The sequence below is a fragment of the Podarcis filfolensis genome, assembly GCF_964270895.1.
Source record: "Podarcis filfolensis genome assembly, chromosome: 13".
Lineage (NCBI taxonomy): Eukaryota > Metazoa > Chordata > Lepidosauria > Squamata > Lacertidae > Podarcis > Podarcis filfolensis.
Window position 1 is genome coordinate 21,058,023 of NC_139615.1, and position 17,466 is coordinate 21,075,488.

At 39.2% G+C, this 17,466-nt stretch overlaps 1 protein-coding gene across 1 annotated transcript; it reads right to left on the reverse strand.

Moving 5' to 3' along the window:
- Positions 1-8,295: 8,295 nt before the first annotated feature.
- LOC310747368 (vomeronasal type-2 receptor 26-like) lies at positions 8,296-17,205 on the reverse strand (the record flags this gene model as incomplete). Its single annotated transcript, XM_083581731.1, has 5 exons — positions 8,296-9,047; positions 10,824-10,950; positions 11,807-12,022; positions 13,945-14,793; positions 16,840-17,205. 5 exons carry the CDS (start codon positions 17,203-17,205, stop codon positions 8,296-8,298), a joined length of 2,310 nt encoding a protein of 769 aa, XP_083437857.1.
- Positions 17,206-17,466: the final 261 nt, after the last annotated feature.

Below are 17,466 nucleotides of genomic sequence, written 5' to 3' on the forward strand. Positions count from 1 at the left end.
GTTAAAGGAGACACTTCTGAGAAAATGGTGGAGCTAGGTTAAATTGGAAAAGGCAAGAATTTAAAAGGGGCTGTGACGCATGCGCACGCGCACACACACACACACACACTGTGTTTACATTGAAAAAATAACAACAAATTAGGCATGTAATTTATACTTTAATTTTAACACACAGAGCTCTGCATGCACCAATGGAATTGTAAGTATTGGTTATGAAAGGATCATTTACAAAATTGTTAAATAAAATATATAAATACATCCTGATTATAGAATTAACAAGCAACACAACAGTTGAGAAAGAAGTCTAAAGACAAGGATTTCCATTAGATAAGGTGGTTATGGCAAAAAGGCCTTCAACAAACATTTAGCATTTTCCTGAAGGAAAGATGTTATTTTATTTCACACCTCTCTCTCTCTCTCTCTCTCTCTCTCTCTCCCCCTCCCTCCCTCCCTCCCTCCCTCCCCCCCTCTCTCTCACACACACATTCAATTTCAGTTATATCTTCTTCTCCACCCCCCAAAATGTGGTTTGGGGGCAGGCCCACAATATATGCAATATCATATACATCTCCAGCATGCACTTCTTCTGGTGCTGTACCACTTGAAATTGAGCCCATTACCTGCCACAATTGTTTATTCTGATGCTTCACTCCCACTTTTCCTTCCGTTGCTCTGTGTCTGAATATAGATGAGGACATACCATGTAAAGCATAGGCAACAGCATAGACAGCATTGTATATGTTGTAGCTGTGGCCTGACATGCTCATTTCAAAAAATGGTGCTGAAAGGCTCTCCAATTTCTCCTTCCCAGTGCAAATATCCCCTTTCACATCTCCCACATATGGATTTGGGAATACACAGCCAAAGGCTTGTTGCCAGAAGCCCGTGATAAAACCATCTCCTTTTGCATGGGAAGGATTTCGTTTCTCAACAAATGATTTGAAATCTGGTACATCATTGGAGTGAACTGTGAAGGAGAGGACACCGTGAAATATTTCTGTTTCCCAGTCCCTTTGATAAAATTGTGAAGCGAGTTCCATTTGGGCTGTTGTTATCCACACTATACTTCTGGGTAGATTTGGTGGATTTTCTGCAAAATATGGAATCCATCTCAAAAACACCATGGATTTAGATTCTCCATAAAACAGGACAACATTCGCTTTGCTATTCATTACTTCAGTATATATTTTTGTTCCATCATTTAGTATTTCATCAATTTGGGAGTCAGTAGTTAATGTAGGCACTCTGCTTATAAAGGCAGAGCAGACACCTTTCTGGGAAAACATTGGCAACAACGTTTGCAGAAATCTTTCACCATTTTCATTATCCATTACAAGGACGCCAATCCATGTCCACCTGAAATGCAGAAGCAAAGAAAGAATCCCTGTGTACTGAAGGGATTCCTGGGGGACCATCTGGTAGAAAGAACGTCCACAGGATTTAGCATTCATCAATGGCACAGAGCCATATATGAGCTGAAGAGACATTGCAGGATGGGAAAGTAAGACAACAATAACAGAATTTATATTGCATACCACATAACCTGTATTTCTATTTAAAACACTGTGGCTACATAGAGGGATTGACACTGGCTTTAGTGGAGCCTAGTCTGCCTCTTGTGCTTTATTGATTAGTCAATTACATTTCTATAGCAACTTTCTTCTCTAGAACACAGGGCAGTTTGCAACTATATATATATATATATATAGAGAGAGAGAGAGAGAGAGCACAAAATACATAACAAAAACAACAACAACAACAAACCAATAACCTCCTTTCACAAACATATTTTATGAGAATATAGATTGTTTAACCATCAAAGGCCTGGTTATAGGGAAATGTTTTTGCCTGATACTTAAAGATATGCAATGAAGGTGCCAGGCGAGCCTCCTTGGAAAGAACATTGCACAGAAAATGCCTGTTCTTGTGCTGCCACCCTCTGGACCTATCACAGATGAGGCACATGAAGAAGGGCCTCTGATGATGATCTCAGGGTTTGGATTGGTTCATATGAGGAAGGGTGGTCTTCGAGGTATTGTGGTCCTGAGCCTTTAAAGGCTTTATAGGTCAAAATCAGCACTTTGAATTGGGCCCATAAACTGATTGAACCCCACGGGTGAGCACCAGTCAGTAGCCATTGATGGAGCACCCCCTGCTGGTAGTTTACCCTTTCAGGCTCCCCGCAGAGTGGGGCAGGAGCCAGTTATAGTCATTGATACCAACGCCTAAGCCAATACCAGTCACACTTGTGTATTCAATAAAGTTGTGGCCTAAATTTGCCCATTAACATTTAAACTAAATTCTGTCTTCATCATGTCTTTAGGTTTTGGGGGCTTGACGCGCAACTAGTTCAGTAGGGCTAGGATCAGTGCTATACACTCAAATCATCTTGCATTGGCTACCAAATTCTTCACCAGACCATCTTTAGAGGCAGCCTCACATATAATACATTACAGTAATCTAATCTAGAGGTTACCAGAGCATGTGGATTCACATAAATAATGAAATATTGTTTCTCTATAGCCACAGCAGGCAAACCTTCCAACAGTTTGACTTCACCTCCAAAGGCGCACTCCTCCATTGTCTCCCAAGACAGATAAATGCCAACTGACTTTTCCAAATAGGAACATGTAGTCGTTGGGTGCAGAAAGTATACTGCCTGTTTTGAACTTTCTCTGTTGCCTGAATAACAGCAATGCAAGTTTTGAGGACTTTTGTTTTGCTTCAAATTCAAATCAGAGTTAACATGGCAAAGTAGGATTCCTTCTTACATAGTTTATGACGATATAGTTGTGTATCACACCTATAATTTTCCTCATCTATGAATGAACCATAAATATCAACTTCTCTTATAATGTATTTCATCTCTTGAACTGCACTTTTATTGCACTTGTAATAAAATAAAGTTCAGGGCAATCTGCAAATAGAAAAAGAAATCACTCTGAACTAAATAAAAAAATCCTAAGTAAAGGGAAAAGGGAAAGCAAGTATACTGACAGTACTGACAACCTCATAAATGACATCAGTTGATCCTGTAAGAGAACACAAGCTTTCTGGGAGATGATTTATAATGAATTGAAGAAAATGTTCAAAATAACTTTTAGAAAAAAAGCTAGAAGCTTTTCTTTTAGGGATAGTGAATACAGAAATTCCGAAGGACCTTAGAAATTTGTTTATGTCTAGAAGTGAAAAAAGATCTCGAAATATGGTCAAATTTGAAGCTTTCCTTGATGGGTCGAATAGCAGCTATAAAGATGAATGTATTGCCTAAAATGCTGTTCTTGTTTCAAACATTACAAATTGTGGACAAGATGGAGTGTTTTAAGAAGTGGCAGAAAGATATTTCTAAATTTGTCTGGCAGGGCAAGAAGCCTAGGATAAAATATAAGATTTTAACTGATGCAAAAGAAAGGGGTGGCTTCGCCCTGCCAGACTTCAGACTGTATTATGAGTCAGCAGCATTCTGCTGGTTGAAAGATTGGCTGCTTCTTGAAAACACGGATATTTTGGATTTAGAAGGTTTTAACAACGTTTTTGGATGGCATGCATATTTGTGGTATGACAAGGTTAAAGCTCATAAAGCATTTAAAAATCATATTGTTAGGAGATCTTTGTTTAATGTTTGGATTAGATACAAGGATTTACTGGAAAACAAAACCCCAAGGTGGTTGTCACCAATGGAAGCGAAAGCTCAGAAAAAACTCAATATGGAGGCCAGTTGGCCAAAATATTGGGAAATTTTGGAGCAAGAAGGAGATAGACTGAAACTGCAGAGCTTTGAGAAATTAAAAAACAAAGTCCGAGACTGGCTACATTATTTTCAGATAAGGGAGGCATATAATTTGGACAGGAAAATTGGCTTCCAGGTGGAAAAATCTAAATTAGAAACAGAAGTGCTAGAACCTAAACCTAAAATCATGTCAAAAATGTATAACTTGCTGCTGAAATGGAATACACAGGATGAAACAGTTAAGTCAGCCATGATTAAATGGGCACAAGATCTTGGACATAACATCATGTTTGCTGACTGGGAACAGTTATGGACCACAGGTATGAAATTTACGGCATGTAATGCCCTAAGAGAGAATATTATGAAAATGATATATAGGTGGTACATAACCCCAGTCAAGCTCGCAAAAATATATCACTTGCCCGATAATAAATGTTGGAAATGTAAGGATGTTGAAGGTACATTCTTTCACCTTTGGTGGACGTGCCCAAAGATTAAGGCCTTCTGGGAAATGATTTATAATGAAATGAAAAAGATATTTAAGTATACTTTCCTGAAAAAAACAGAGGCTTTTCTCTTGGGTATAGTCGGCCATTTGGTGTCAAAGAAGGACAGAACTTTTTTTATGTATGCTACAACGGCAGCAAGAATACTTATAGCAAAGCACTGGAAGACTCAAGATTTACCCACTCTGGAAGAATGGCAGATGAAGTTGATTGACTGTATGGGACTGGCAGAAATGACCGGCAGAATCCGCGACCAGGGAGAAAAGTCAGCAGAAGAAGATTGGAAGAAATTTAAGGAATATCTACAGAAATATTATAAAATTAATGAACTTTGAAAAGATGTTGGTTTGAACTTTGATGGTCTCTAGCTGTTATGATAAAGATAATGGGGATTATAATTGTTTTTGTTATTAAATTTAAAAAAGTTTAGTGGAAAATAAGGTGATATTCTAAAAGGAATGTTAAGAGATTAGGATTTGCTGAATTAACAAATTGAACTAGAGAACAAGAAGGGGAGGTATGAGGAAGTCAAAGAAACATGTGATTGAAAAACTGTTATTGAAACTGAATTGTTTTTAATATTTTTCTTTTTCTTTTTCTTTTTGTGTTTATATAAAATTGGAAAATTTAATAAATATTCATTTAAAAAAAAAAAGAAATTTGTTTATGTCTGCTACAACCACAGCCAGAATGGCATTTGCCCAGAGATGGAAAGAGGATGCTATTCCAACTAATGAAGAGTGGCTGATTAAATTGAAGGATTATGCCAAAATGGCAAAATTAACAGGTGTCCAAGAGGATTTTTTTTTAAAGGAGTGGGAAATATTTGTGGTATATCTGAAAAATAATGGTATGCAACTAAGTGCATTGGTAGGGTTAACTTAAACCAAGCAGTTTAAAGTGTTACCAAGATTAATTGTAGAGCAACTAAAAAATGGAGTACAGTGGAAAATGCAGTGTTAAAAATCTAAGAGAATAAACCACAAAAGTGGGGGGTGGGGCTTGATATGTATCTGTATTGGAAATCTGCGACTATAAGATGTGTACTTGTAAATTTCTGAAAGCTGAAAATAAAATTCATTAGTAAAATAAAATGACATCAGAAACATATGACTACATCAACTGTGTCTCTTAAATTCCCATACCACACACACACACACACACACACACACACACACAGAGAGAGAGAGAGAGAGAGAGAGAGAGAGAGAGAGATGTCCTACCTGTGGAATCTTATAGTTATTCAAGAGGTTTGCCACATTAATGGAAATTTGGGCATCCAGCCCCCCAATGACAGCTATTAGATTTTTCTGGTTGTCACATAGGTAGTTAGGGATGAATCTTTCCAGAGCTGATAGAAGCAGCATTGTGGCATGATAGGTCTTCTTTGCATTGTTATGGCTGTCATAGATGTTGAATCCCAACGTGAGATTGGGTAAGATTTGAGGGTTTCCATTGATCTCCTTTACCGCAAAAACCAAGGCTGCGATGTGTTGGTAATACTTAGACACAATGCTAGAATGAGAGTTTTATTCTGTATCAAAACGATATTCCACACATAACTTAATTATTTCCACTGTGTTAATGTCCCTTTAATTTATTCATGAGTTATTCAGCAGTTAATCTTAAATAACTCTTTGCCCCAAAAGATAAGCAAAACTAGTGTTCAAGTTCAGAACATGACACACCATGTGTTGTCTGAGTAGGGTATCTAAAGATCATTTACTAAAACAAGCAACACTGAAAAGTCGAATGAGCTGTGTATATTTATTCTGAAAAAGAAATGCTTAAGAGGAGAAAAGATAGCTGTCTTCAAATATTTGATAAGCTATCAGGAAGAAGGTGGAGCAGGCTTATTTGCTGTTGCTATGAAGGGAAATGAGTAATGAGTGAGAATTGCAAAAAAGAGCAGACCTTTTGCTAAACATTAGGAGAAACTGCTAGGTTTGGGGTAGTAAAACTGCTACCTTCCTCCAAATGTTGGTCTACAACTTCACTCATTATCTGAGTGTCAACAGAAAAGGAAATGATCTTTAATGCCTTACACAAATGATTCTGTCAACGTTGGCAGGGGTTCTTCTGTGAAAAGTATTTTACTGTTGACGATGCAGGCGTGATAAGCAATGCCACCAATGATGAAGTTTCCTGGCTGGTTATAAGTCTGAACTGGAGCTTGTGGATAATGGAAGCTGCATTGGACAGCATATGCTACGCATGTCATGTGAGGAAACAGGGACAGTAGCAGGATGACTGAAACCATTCTCAGTACAAGACCAAATCTTCACTCTACATACAAAATCCTCTGTTTTCTTCTTACTTGAACATTTCACATTTTCCTGATATTCCCAAAACCTGTAATATCCAAGATCAGAGCTGTGGATCTTTGCCTGTTCCTAGTCTGTCTTCCTCCCTTTGAATTATACTGGGTATATTAATAGCAGGCTTCGCAGGCTTTGCTCTTTGTTTTGTGAGAGGACACTGAAATCCCACTGGGATTTGAATGAATATCAGAACTAATTGCAGATCTGACGAGGTAATTGTGAAGATAGTTATTGGGTCAAAGGCAGCTGTTGAGTTAAGGTTGTGTAGTCCCTATGGAATTGAGAAAACTTGTTTGTCACATATTCTCAGCTGAATTATCTCTCTCAGATAGGAACAGATGGCAGAGCTTGTAATGACCCCCCAGTAAGAAAAGAAGACGATATTCAAGGGTGACCAACATGGTGCCTGTGAGTGCTACTGTGCCCACCTGTGCTTCCAATGAGAGGAGTGAAGTTTCTTTGTGAATATCCCATCAATATTCACAGATATTACCAATGTTTGCATTGGGTCACCTGCTCTGACATTAAAGTCATTGTGTTTTGTCCCCACAACACGCCACACATGTTTCTTTGACAATCCCTGTTATCAGGCAACTATGAGTTTGATTGCCCATGATAAAATGTGAACCACTTGTGATCCATTGAGCTATAGACATTGTCTGTATTCTGGCCTGCCACCTTCCTGTGTATATGTGAAAGAGTCCCTGAATGGTTCCTCCCTGGGTTTTTCTAAAAAAAATCAATTGGTGACTCTAATGAAATAAGCCCTATTAATTCTCCTTACTCCTGTTTTATTTTATTTTATACTTTCATTTATTTAACAATTCAATGAGATGCAAACAAATAAAACACTAATCCAATTAAATTCAAAACTAGTAAACATTATTCTGCAATTTAACCCAGAGCATTATCTGTGGTGGCACCTATATTATGGAATATTCTTCATTTAGTGATTTGGTGGGCACCTTCTGTGATGTGCTCTGCCACTGGTTGAAGAAATTCTTGTTAGCCCAAGTATTTGCAGACTCTTGATTAACTAGCTCACTTTTTGGTGTGTATTTTTGGACTAAAGTATGATATATTTGTTTCTTTCTTAGTTTCATTGTTTAACATTGTTGCATATTGCTTTGATATAGTTTGTAAAAAAAAGGTATACAAATATTTAAATAAAATAATTAAATAGAATGTGCAATTATGTAATATAAGGTTTTGCCATTAAAGCACATTCCACTTTACCAAGCTTTCTGACGGAACAGGTTGATTTTTGGTAGTGTCACCCACCCTGTGGAATACCCTCCCATCAGATGTCAATGAGATGAATAACTATATAACATTTAGAAGACACCTGAATGCAGCTCTGTATAGGGAAGCCTTTCAATGTGTAATGTAATGCAACCCAGTCAGATGGGCAGAGTATTATTGTTGTTGTTGTTGTTAGAAGACAAATAATGGAGGAGGCCTGATGCAACTGGCTATTTATTCCAACAATATAGAACGAATATTGTAGTTTAAAGATCATTTGCTCTAGTTTTGAATTGATTTAAAGTTGTTATTTTTGAATACTACCCACATAGAGAGCCTTTTACAGTGAAGAACAGATTATAAATTTAAAAACATAGTGACATCTGTAGGGAAACATATTTATGGCAACTGCTGAAAGGGAAGCTCTTACAAATATTCTGATGTGCAAACAAAAACAAAACTCCAGAGTTCTAAAACATGAAGGTGCACAAATTCTTCAGGCCTTATTTCTTATTAGATGTTCCCTGTTGTTCAGCTCAGGCCGTAACACAATAATGTAGCATTTGGGGGCAAAGATGCAGCACAGCAGACCAGCACTGGAGGCTAAGATAGAAAAGATCTCCACAGCTACCATGTATTTTCCCTTGGTGCTCAGGTAGGAGGGAATAAAGGACAGCCAAACACTGCAAAAGACCAGCATGCTGAAAGTGATGAACTTGGCTTCGTTGAAACTGTCAGGTAACTTCCGGGCAAGGAAAGCCACAGTGAAGCTGACAAGAGCCAGGAAGCCCATGTAGCCCAGGACACAGTAAAACATAGCGACAGATCCCTCATTACATTCTAGTACAACTTCTTTAGTCAACGAGTGTGTGTCAACATCAGGGAATGGGGGTGAGAATCCCAGCCACACAGTACAGACAGCTGCTTGAATAAGGGAGCTGGAAGCCACAATGGAAGTGGTTGTTCTCTTCCCCACCCACTTCCTCATCTTGGATCCTGGTTTGGTGGCCATAAAAGCCAGAACTACTGTGATGGTTTTTGCTAACACACAAGAAACAGCTACTGAGAAAATGATGCCAAATGTTGTTTGTCGGAGGAGGCATGTCAGCTTCTCAGGCTTTCCGATGAATAGCAATGCACAAAGGAAGCAGAAGAGAAGGGCGATGAGGAGAGTGTAGGTGAGGTCCCGATTGTTGGCTTTGACAATGGGTGTGCTGTGGTGCTTTAGAAATGTCCACAGCACCAGAGCTGTAACCAAAGCAAAGCAAAGAACAAAGCAGACTAAAATGCTCCCCAAAGTTTCTTCAAAAGACAAGAAGCTTATTTCCTTGGGAATGCACATATTCCGATTTGTGTTTGGATATTCTTCTTCTGAGCATTTATTACAATCATTCATGTCTGAAAAAGAAGGCATATGGTCTTAATTTGAGCGGGGAAAGAGTTATAATTTGGTTGTTGTTTTTGCAAACGGAGAACATATTTTTGTCCATACTTCATTCCGCACATGCAGTATGAAAAGTATCCCATCCTCTAACTGGCACAGAACATGGGATTACTAAGTCAAAGTTAATTTGCTTTGGTGGCATTGTTTAAAAGGTATACATCCATAGCACAGCATCTAACGCAGGCTAGGACAATAGTAGAGGAGCAAGAAATTTTTATATTTGTGCTATGCCAGCTCCCAGGATGGCACAGCAAAGAGGCCCAGAGCTGCAAGTTGCTGAGGAGGATCAAAAAGATCATTTTCCAATTCACTTCTGTTCTTCAAACACCTCATGGTGTCGGCATGTGTTTACCCTTTCTATGACTTGTAGGCATACCACCTAAGTGCTGTAATGATGGAGCCAGGTGAAGTCACACTCCCCCTTCATCAAAAGTACTCCACTGTGACTTGAACTGCTCTGCCTTTCACTAGAGTAGGGGTGGTGAACCTGCTGCCTGCAGTCCAAACTTGATATGCCAGGCCTCCTCATTTCACTTCTGGGGCCCCTTTGAATAAGCCATGTCCACCTGGCTTGGACCAAATGTCAGGATGCGGTGCAGGTAAATCTTGGGCTCCAATGTGGTAATAATCAGAAGCTAAAAATGAGCTCCCCTTCTTTCCTTTGCTGGAGCAGTCAGCTGATGATAGCACTACTTGTTCCAGCGTAAAATCTCTAGATCATCAGCAGTCTCAAAGGAACCTGCTTCTGCCTCCCAGTGCTGCAGATATAAGTGCAATATCCAAAATCAGATGTCTCCCTCTCTGTGTGTGTGTGTTATTATGTAGAAATTAGGATGTTAGCTATCTTACAAAAGTTTGGGAGACTCAATACAAAGTGTTGTTGAATAGATGTAATATTAGTGTGCAATTCTATCCTACCCCCCACCAGCCTGCTATTGCTTTACCAGTGTGGGCCTGTGTCAGAGTGTTCAGACCAAATCAGTCCCAATGGTGGCAGAGGTGCTGGCTCAGGATCCAAGTTCTCACAGGGTGGCATGCTTCCTCTGCAAGCCCTGATGCCTTCCCCCCCTTCCTGCATCCTACATCACCCCCCCCCAACCTGGTGCAAAGTGCATGTGAATATGTTTAAAGTATTGGATACATAATGCCTGGGTTGGGGCGTTTAATGCCTGCCATCCATGAACAATTCAACCCTCCCATTGAAAGTTACATTCTTTCCTAAATATCACCAGTACCTCCCTTCAGATAACTACTCAGAAGGCATTATCATTTCTTGATAGAAACTGATGTGAGTAACCTGAAGCTAACGATAATAGGTAAAGGTAAAGGGACCCCTGACCATTAGGTCCAGTTGTGACAGACTCTGGGGTTGCAGCGCGCATCTCGCTTTATTGGCCGAGGAGCCGGCGTACAGCTTTCGGGTCATGTGGCCAGCAGGACTAAGCCGCTTCTGCACATTAATGGCTGCACATTCCAAACACTTCAAACATTAAAGAAAAGTAACTGTGATATAGGCACATTCCTCTGTCTTTAAGTCGGAACAATTGTGTCAAGTAATACAATATATACTTAATTCTTACCCTCCTGGTCTGAAATCTTCCCTTCAGGACATGGGATGCAATCATAACAGCAAAATGGTTTCCCGTCCTTCACTTTCTTCCTAAAGCCAGGATGGCACCTCTCATTACATAAAGAAAGTGGCTGGGACTAATGCAAAAATGAGAATGCAAAATAGGAGATGTAATTTTTATGTTTCTTTTGACTTCTTTTTTGTTCCAAAGTGATATCACCATAAGCAACATATGGTTAAGACTGCTACCTTTCTTTATTAACACAAATAAAATGATATCCTATTGTGCCTAAATATTTACATTAATTACACTTGTCAAAGTGATGGGTTTTTTGTAAATTGATTTCCCCACCTGTGCCTGCATCCAAACTCAAGCCCACCCACCAAAAAACCCAGACATTTCCGTTAAAATGTTTCAGATGCCCCCACCCCAAGGACATATCTTGGATTTCCCAGATGTATGGCACTCTGGATCTGTGTAGGCTTTACTTCTTAGCATTTTCTTTTCCTGAAAATATAATGCAAGTAGCAGAGGTTTAGCGCCAGAGTTTTCCTTCTCCCAGATGGGCTATCTTCCCAGGTTGATAGGTCCTATCTGCCCCTCACTCTCCTTTACACCATGTGCAAAAACCGCCTTCTTGACCGTTCAACCCCGTATTGCTCTTGTCTGCTCTATCCACCGGAGCATGTATTTGCCTGCAGGTGAAGTCCCTTACTAAACAAGGGTTTGAGACCCATTGACTACCCTCACCTCACTTATCAGGCCAGTTGAAACCTTTCCCAGGGTTTGGCCATTGTCCTATGCTGCAAGCTTCTAGGAGTTATAGCTGAGGGCTGAGAGCAGGGTGGGGACCAAAGGTGTACAAACTACCCCAGAAAAAGCATGATATGTTGCCCACCAGAGGTACTACTCCATCCCTAACACCACATACACCCCAGACAGTTTGTACTCATTCAAAATTGGATATAATGTTCACTAGGCAAGGGACCTACCTGGTTAAACCCACTGTACCATGTTATGGCATCCGCATTGATGGTGAACACTTGGTTAGGATCCACCCTTCCAACTTTCACCCTATGAAATGATTGGTTTGGGAAAACAATCCAGTTGATTACATCAAATCCAGCCAATATCTCCCCATTCTGGTCAAAGGAAACTGTGTCTCCAGCACTGTTGTTAAAGGAGACACTTCTGAGGAAATGATGGAGCTAGGTTGGTTAGAAGAAGGTAAGAGTTGAGAAAGGACTGCAATTGGATTTTTCATATCAAGAAGTAATGTTATGTATGGGTTTTGATTTGGCGGGAAAACATGAAAAATACTCTCACTGTTTATGATTTAGAGATGGGAGCAGATACAATTAATGATGAAAATCATAAGTGTGACATTATTGTCAATGTTATAATGAATTTGACTTAAGAGTTGCCTTAAACAGAAGTCTCACATCAGTTTACAAAATGCAATACATTATACCACCACAAAGCAAACTTCCTGTCACTTTTGTTCATACTCTTTCCCAAGAGAGTGATGGAGAAGAGGAAGGCAGTGGAGAGATCTGTGTAGCTTGAGTGCACCAGCAGAACCAGTGCTCCCACAGGGCAGCTGCTCTATCTCAGCTTCCCTGCCACTTTTCAATGCTAATCTCCCTTCTGGCCAAGAGCAGTGATGATGCCACCAGGAAGCTATTTGGTTATCCACCTATTTGACTCCCATCATGAGAACGTATCTTCCAATAAATGCTTCTACAGCAAATGTCTTTTTTCAACATTCACACATTACACTGAATAGTTTGCACATTCATTCATACACCTTTAGGCACTGGGCAAAAACGTTCTTTTTTACCCAGGCCTTTGGTTGACCTGATCAACATCCCATACCCTTTTAAAATGTGGCTCTTTTTGGTTACTGCTTTTATTTTTATTTTATATACTGTGAACCACCCTGAGACCTCCAGGTATATGGTGGTATAATAATAATAATAATAATAATAATAATAATAATAATAATAGTAATAATAATAATAATATGCATAACTGCTACTGTCCCAACAGATGATTCATTGCATTTATTTCCCCCCCAGAAGTATAGTTTGCTGAATTTGTTTGTGTATAAGTAGGGTTTTTATGTTGCTGAGGACTGCAAGTCTTTTTAAAAATGTTTTATTCTCTCTCACACAGACATATATACATTGCTTTTTTCTAATAAAAATGTTTAGGGGTGCTCTCATTTTCCTACTCATATTGAAATACTACCCCTTAATGAGGCCAAACTTAGATTCACAAATTGTTTAGGGGTATGCGTTTCTCTGCATCCCCCCATAAAAAAGAGGTAATTACTGAAATTGAATTACCTGTGATTGAATTGATTTCTGTTCTATGTTCTGGATAGCCCTTGTTTCACTGTTTTTGTCTCTGTAGGTTTATTATCATTATTATCATCATTATCATCATTATCATCATTATCATCATTATCATCATTATTATCATTATTATCATTATTATCATTATGCATCCAAATTATAGATAAAACTCTTAAATGAACAAATAAAATTTCAAAATGTCAAAAAGACTTGAGCAAAATAAATCAATTGCGGCAGTACAGTAAGCAGTAGCAAGCATGAATGAATGTTGGAATGTATTGTGGCATGTTTCTATATGTCTATACTCAACCTAAAGCAGAACTATTTAACGTAGCGCCCTTCTCCAGATTTTGTTGGATTCTAACCCCCATCAGTCCAAACCAGCATGGCTAATTGTTAGGGATGATGGGCATTGTAGTCCAATAAATATCTGGAGGAGAGCCTTGAACTGGAATGTGGGTTACTTAGTTAATCAAAGTGTGTGAGAGAAAGGGATCATTTGGGAAGAATAATGAGGGGCAGAGAGAATGCTTCTTAAAGCTACACCTATACACCTTATAGATATAAAGCCAAGTATGGTTCATATACTAAATTCAGTGGAACCAAGGAGCCCATCTTAAAAGACCAATGGGCTACTATTTTCATACTAGTTGGTGAAAATGAATAAAGATGAACAGTGGTAGAGTTGTGGGGAAACAATTTTCTTATATAGATTTGAGTCTATTGTACCACGGTTGTGGTAGTCTGTCAATTAACGTTGCTGAGCATATTACCTGCCACAACTGTTGATTCTGATGCTCCATTTTACTTTGCATTGCTCTGTGTTTGAGTCTAGATGAGGACATGTCATGTAAAGCATGGGCTACAGCATAGACAGCGTTGTAGATGCTATAGCTGTGGCCATTCATGTTCATCTCAAAGAATGGTGCTGGGAGGCTCTCCAATTTCTCCTCCCCAGTGCATATATTCTCCTCCACATCTGCCATATCTGCATCTGGGAATACACAGCCAAAGGCCTGTTTCCAGAAGTCCCTGATGAAACCGTCTCCTTTTGCGCTGAAAGGATTTCTTCTCTCAACAAATGATTTGAATTTTGGGAAATCATTGGAGTGGATTGTGAAGGACAGGACACCATGAAATATTTCCGTTTCCCAGTTCCTTTGAAACACTTGTGAAGTGAGCTCCATTTGGGCTGTTGTTATCCATACCATAGCTTTTGGTAGACATGGTGGATTTTCTGCAAAATATGGAATCCATCTCAAGAACACCGTTGATTTTGATTCTCCATAAAACAGAACAACATTTGTTGTACTATGCATTACTTCATTATATATTTCCTCACCATGTTCTACTACTTGGTTAATTTGAGAGGGATCAGTGAATAGGGGGACTCTTTTTATGAATGCATAGCAGACACCTTTCTGGGAAAAGAGTGGTAATACAGTTTGCGAAAATCTTTCACCGTTTTCATCATCCATTATAAAGACTCCTATCCATGTCCATTTGAAATATAGAAGCAAAGAAAGAATCCCTGTATATTGATGTGCTTCACGGGGAACCATCTGGTAGAAGGAATGCCCTGTGGTTTCATCATTCATCAATGGAATGGAGCCATATATGAGCTGAAGAGAAATTGGGGAAGGGGGAGAAAGAGAACAGTAATAGAATGTATCTGTCATGCTGAAGGTTTCAAAACCATGAACGTTAGAGTACCATGCCATCTCTCTCCTAATCAAAGCTACCTGTCTGCAAAATAAGGAGGGATTCAATATTTGCCAATTCCCCCTCCCCTCCAGAGGATTTGGGGACCCTCCAAAGTAGATCTTTGTAAAGTGTGGGGCCTAGCAAGAGCGGGAGAAATGGCCGAAAATTGCTTCCTACAACTGATGGATGATCATCTGAGGGGGAAGGCATTTGATTCATCCCACACCTTATCAGTCTTCACAACAATAATACAAGTGAATTGTACTACTTTATTTCTCAAGATAGCTGTGACTAAAAGAATATGGGATCATCTATGACCACTGAGTGGCTCCATGGGTGAGGTGGAAACACAGTGGGGATTCTTTTCATTTTTTTAATTGCTACATGACTCCAACATTCTGATAAAAATATTGTCAAGATAAAATAAGAGGTAACTCTTAGAGGAAGTTGCCTTATACAGCGTAAGACCAATTGTCCATCTAGCTGAGTATTGTGATTGGCAATGACTTTGCAGGGGTGTTTCCCAGTCCTACATGGAACCTGGGATAGTTTGCATACAAAGAAGATGCTCCAACACTGAGTAACAGCCCTTCTCAAGCAATGTTATTTTGACCATACACAAGTTCTTTAACTTTTTTCTTTATCAGGTTAGGGAGAGCTGAATCTCGGTACCTGGCTCTCACTCCGACATGGAATGAGGGGGCAGGGAGGTGCTGAGTGCAAAATCACTTCACCTGCTGAAAACCCACCAACACTGCTACTAATAAGCAATGGTTTCCCTGTTAATTAGAGCTTAATTGGACTAAAGTACAGGAACATGCTAGAAGAGATGAGATCACAAACTGCAGAACAAATCAACTGCAAGGACTTTAAGGTTTGAACTTGAGATAAGGGTTTCAGAGCAAAATACGGTGAGGGGGAGAGGAGCCTACAGTTTCTTTGTTTAAAGTTTTATTCTCTACATTTACGATTCAGCAACCCTCCTCTGAATGTTAGTTCAAATTATATTTATACAAATGAGATGGAAGAAATTGGATTATAAATATGGACTATAACATTAAACGGAACTGTGCGTGTAAAAAAAGGAAAGAGGGAGCGAAGCTCTATTTTGCAAAAGATTTACGATGGAAACTTAGAGCTGACTCTTCCCCATCCTTTATTATTTACAAAGTGAACAGAATAACACTAAGAGGACTTGGAATTTAATTTAATTGGAAGTGTAATTGCTCATATATCTTCAGTAGGAAGGAAGGATAAAAGGAGTCTGTGAACTGCCAAGAACTGATAAGGTTCTTTATTGAGTCACGTGCAGTTCGACAGACTGCTCTTCTTCCCAGGCTGAGAGGAAAAATGGTGGCAACAGGTAATATTTACTGGGACAGAGTGCCTTTTGCAGCTGCTATTAAAGTTGCAAAACAACGAAACATGGGACAGAGCAACGGAGAAATGTCTGGAACAACAATGGGATATCAGCTCCGCCCAAGGCATGACAGAAAACAGCAACAACCAGGGGAAAGAAAAACATAACAACTTACAAGGACAGGAAGAAACACCACAGACAGAATAATTGCCACATACAGGAAAAACAAGGATATATGTTGAGTTCCTCACTTGTAGTTTTATAAATCATTTAATGTGTCAACACGAATAGAAGTTATTAATATTGCAGTTGTTGTATGAGGAATTCTTATTATGACCAGAATGTCATTGAAATTAATTAGATTTTGGAACACAAAAATAAAGAAAACCATCAAACCATCAAATCTAGCACACTGGGGTCCCACTGTAGCTAAATAATATAATTCGGTATTTGAATGATTTGTAGTAATAATTATATTATAAATATTATATTATTGGACTGTAATTGAAAACTAATAAAATATTATTTTTAAAAAGAAGGAACAAGTAATGGTGAGTATCAGTTAAATTCCAATAACACACACAAAAACACACAAATCTCCTACCTGCGGAATCTTATAGTTATTCAACAGATTTGCCATGTTAAAAGAAATGTGGGCATCTAGTCCCCCAATGACAGCAATTAGATTTTTCTGGTTGTTCTTTATGTAGTTAGGGATAAATCTTTCCAGAGCTGATAGAAGCAGCATTGTGGCATAATAGGTCTTCCTTGCATTGTTATGGCTGTCATAGATGTTGAATCCCAACGTGAGATTGGGTAAGATCTGAGGGTTTTCATTGATCTCCTTTACTGCAAAAACCAAGGCTGTGAAGTGTTGGTAATACTTGGGCACTATGCTGGAATGAGAATTGCATTCTGTATCTAAAGCATATTTTATACATAGTTTAATCATTGTCATTGTGTTGTACATCTTATCGTCCGTTAAGAGTTTGGGTGTAATCTTCGATACCTCCCTCTCTATGGAGGCGCAGATTACAGCTATAACAAAGGCGACATTTTTTCATCTCCACCAAGCTAAGCAGTTGGCTCCTTAACTCTCTCGCCCTGACCTAGCCACTGTGATCCACGCGACGGTCACCTCCAGACTGGATTATTGTAACTCGCTCTACGTGGGGCTGCCCTTGAGACTGACCCAGAAACTCCAGCGGGTGCAGAATGCCGCGGCGAGACT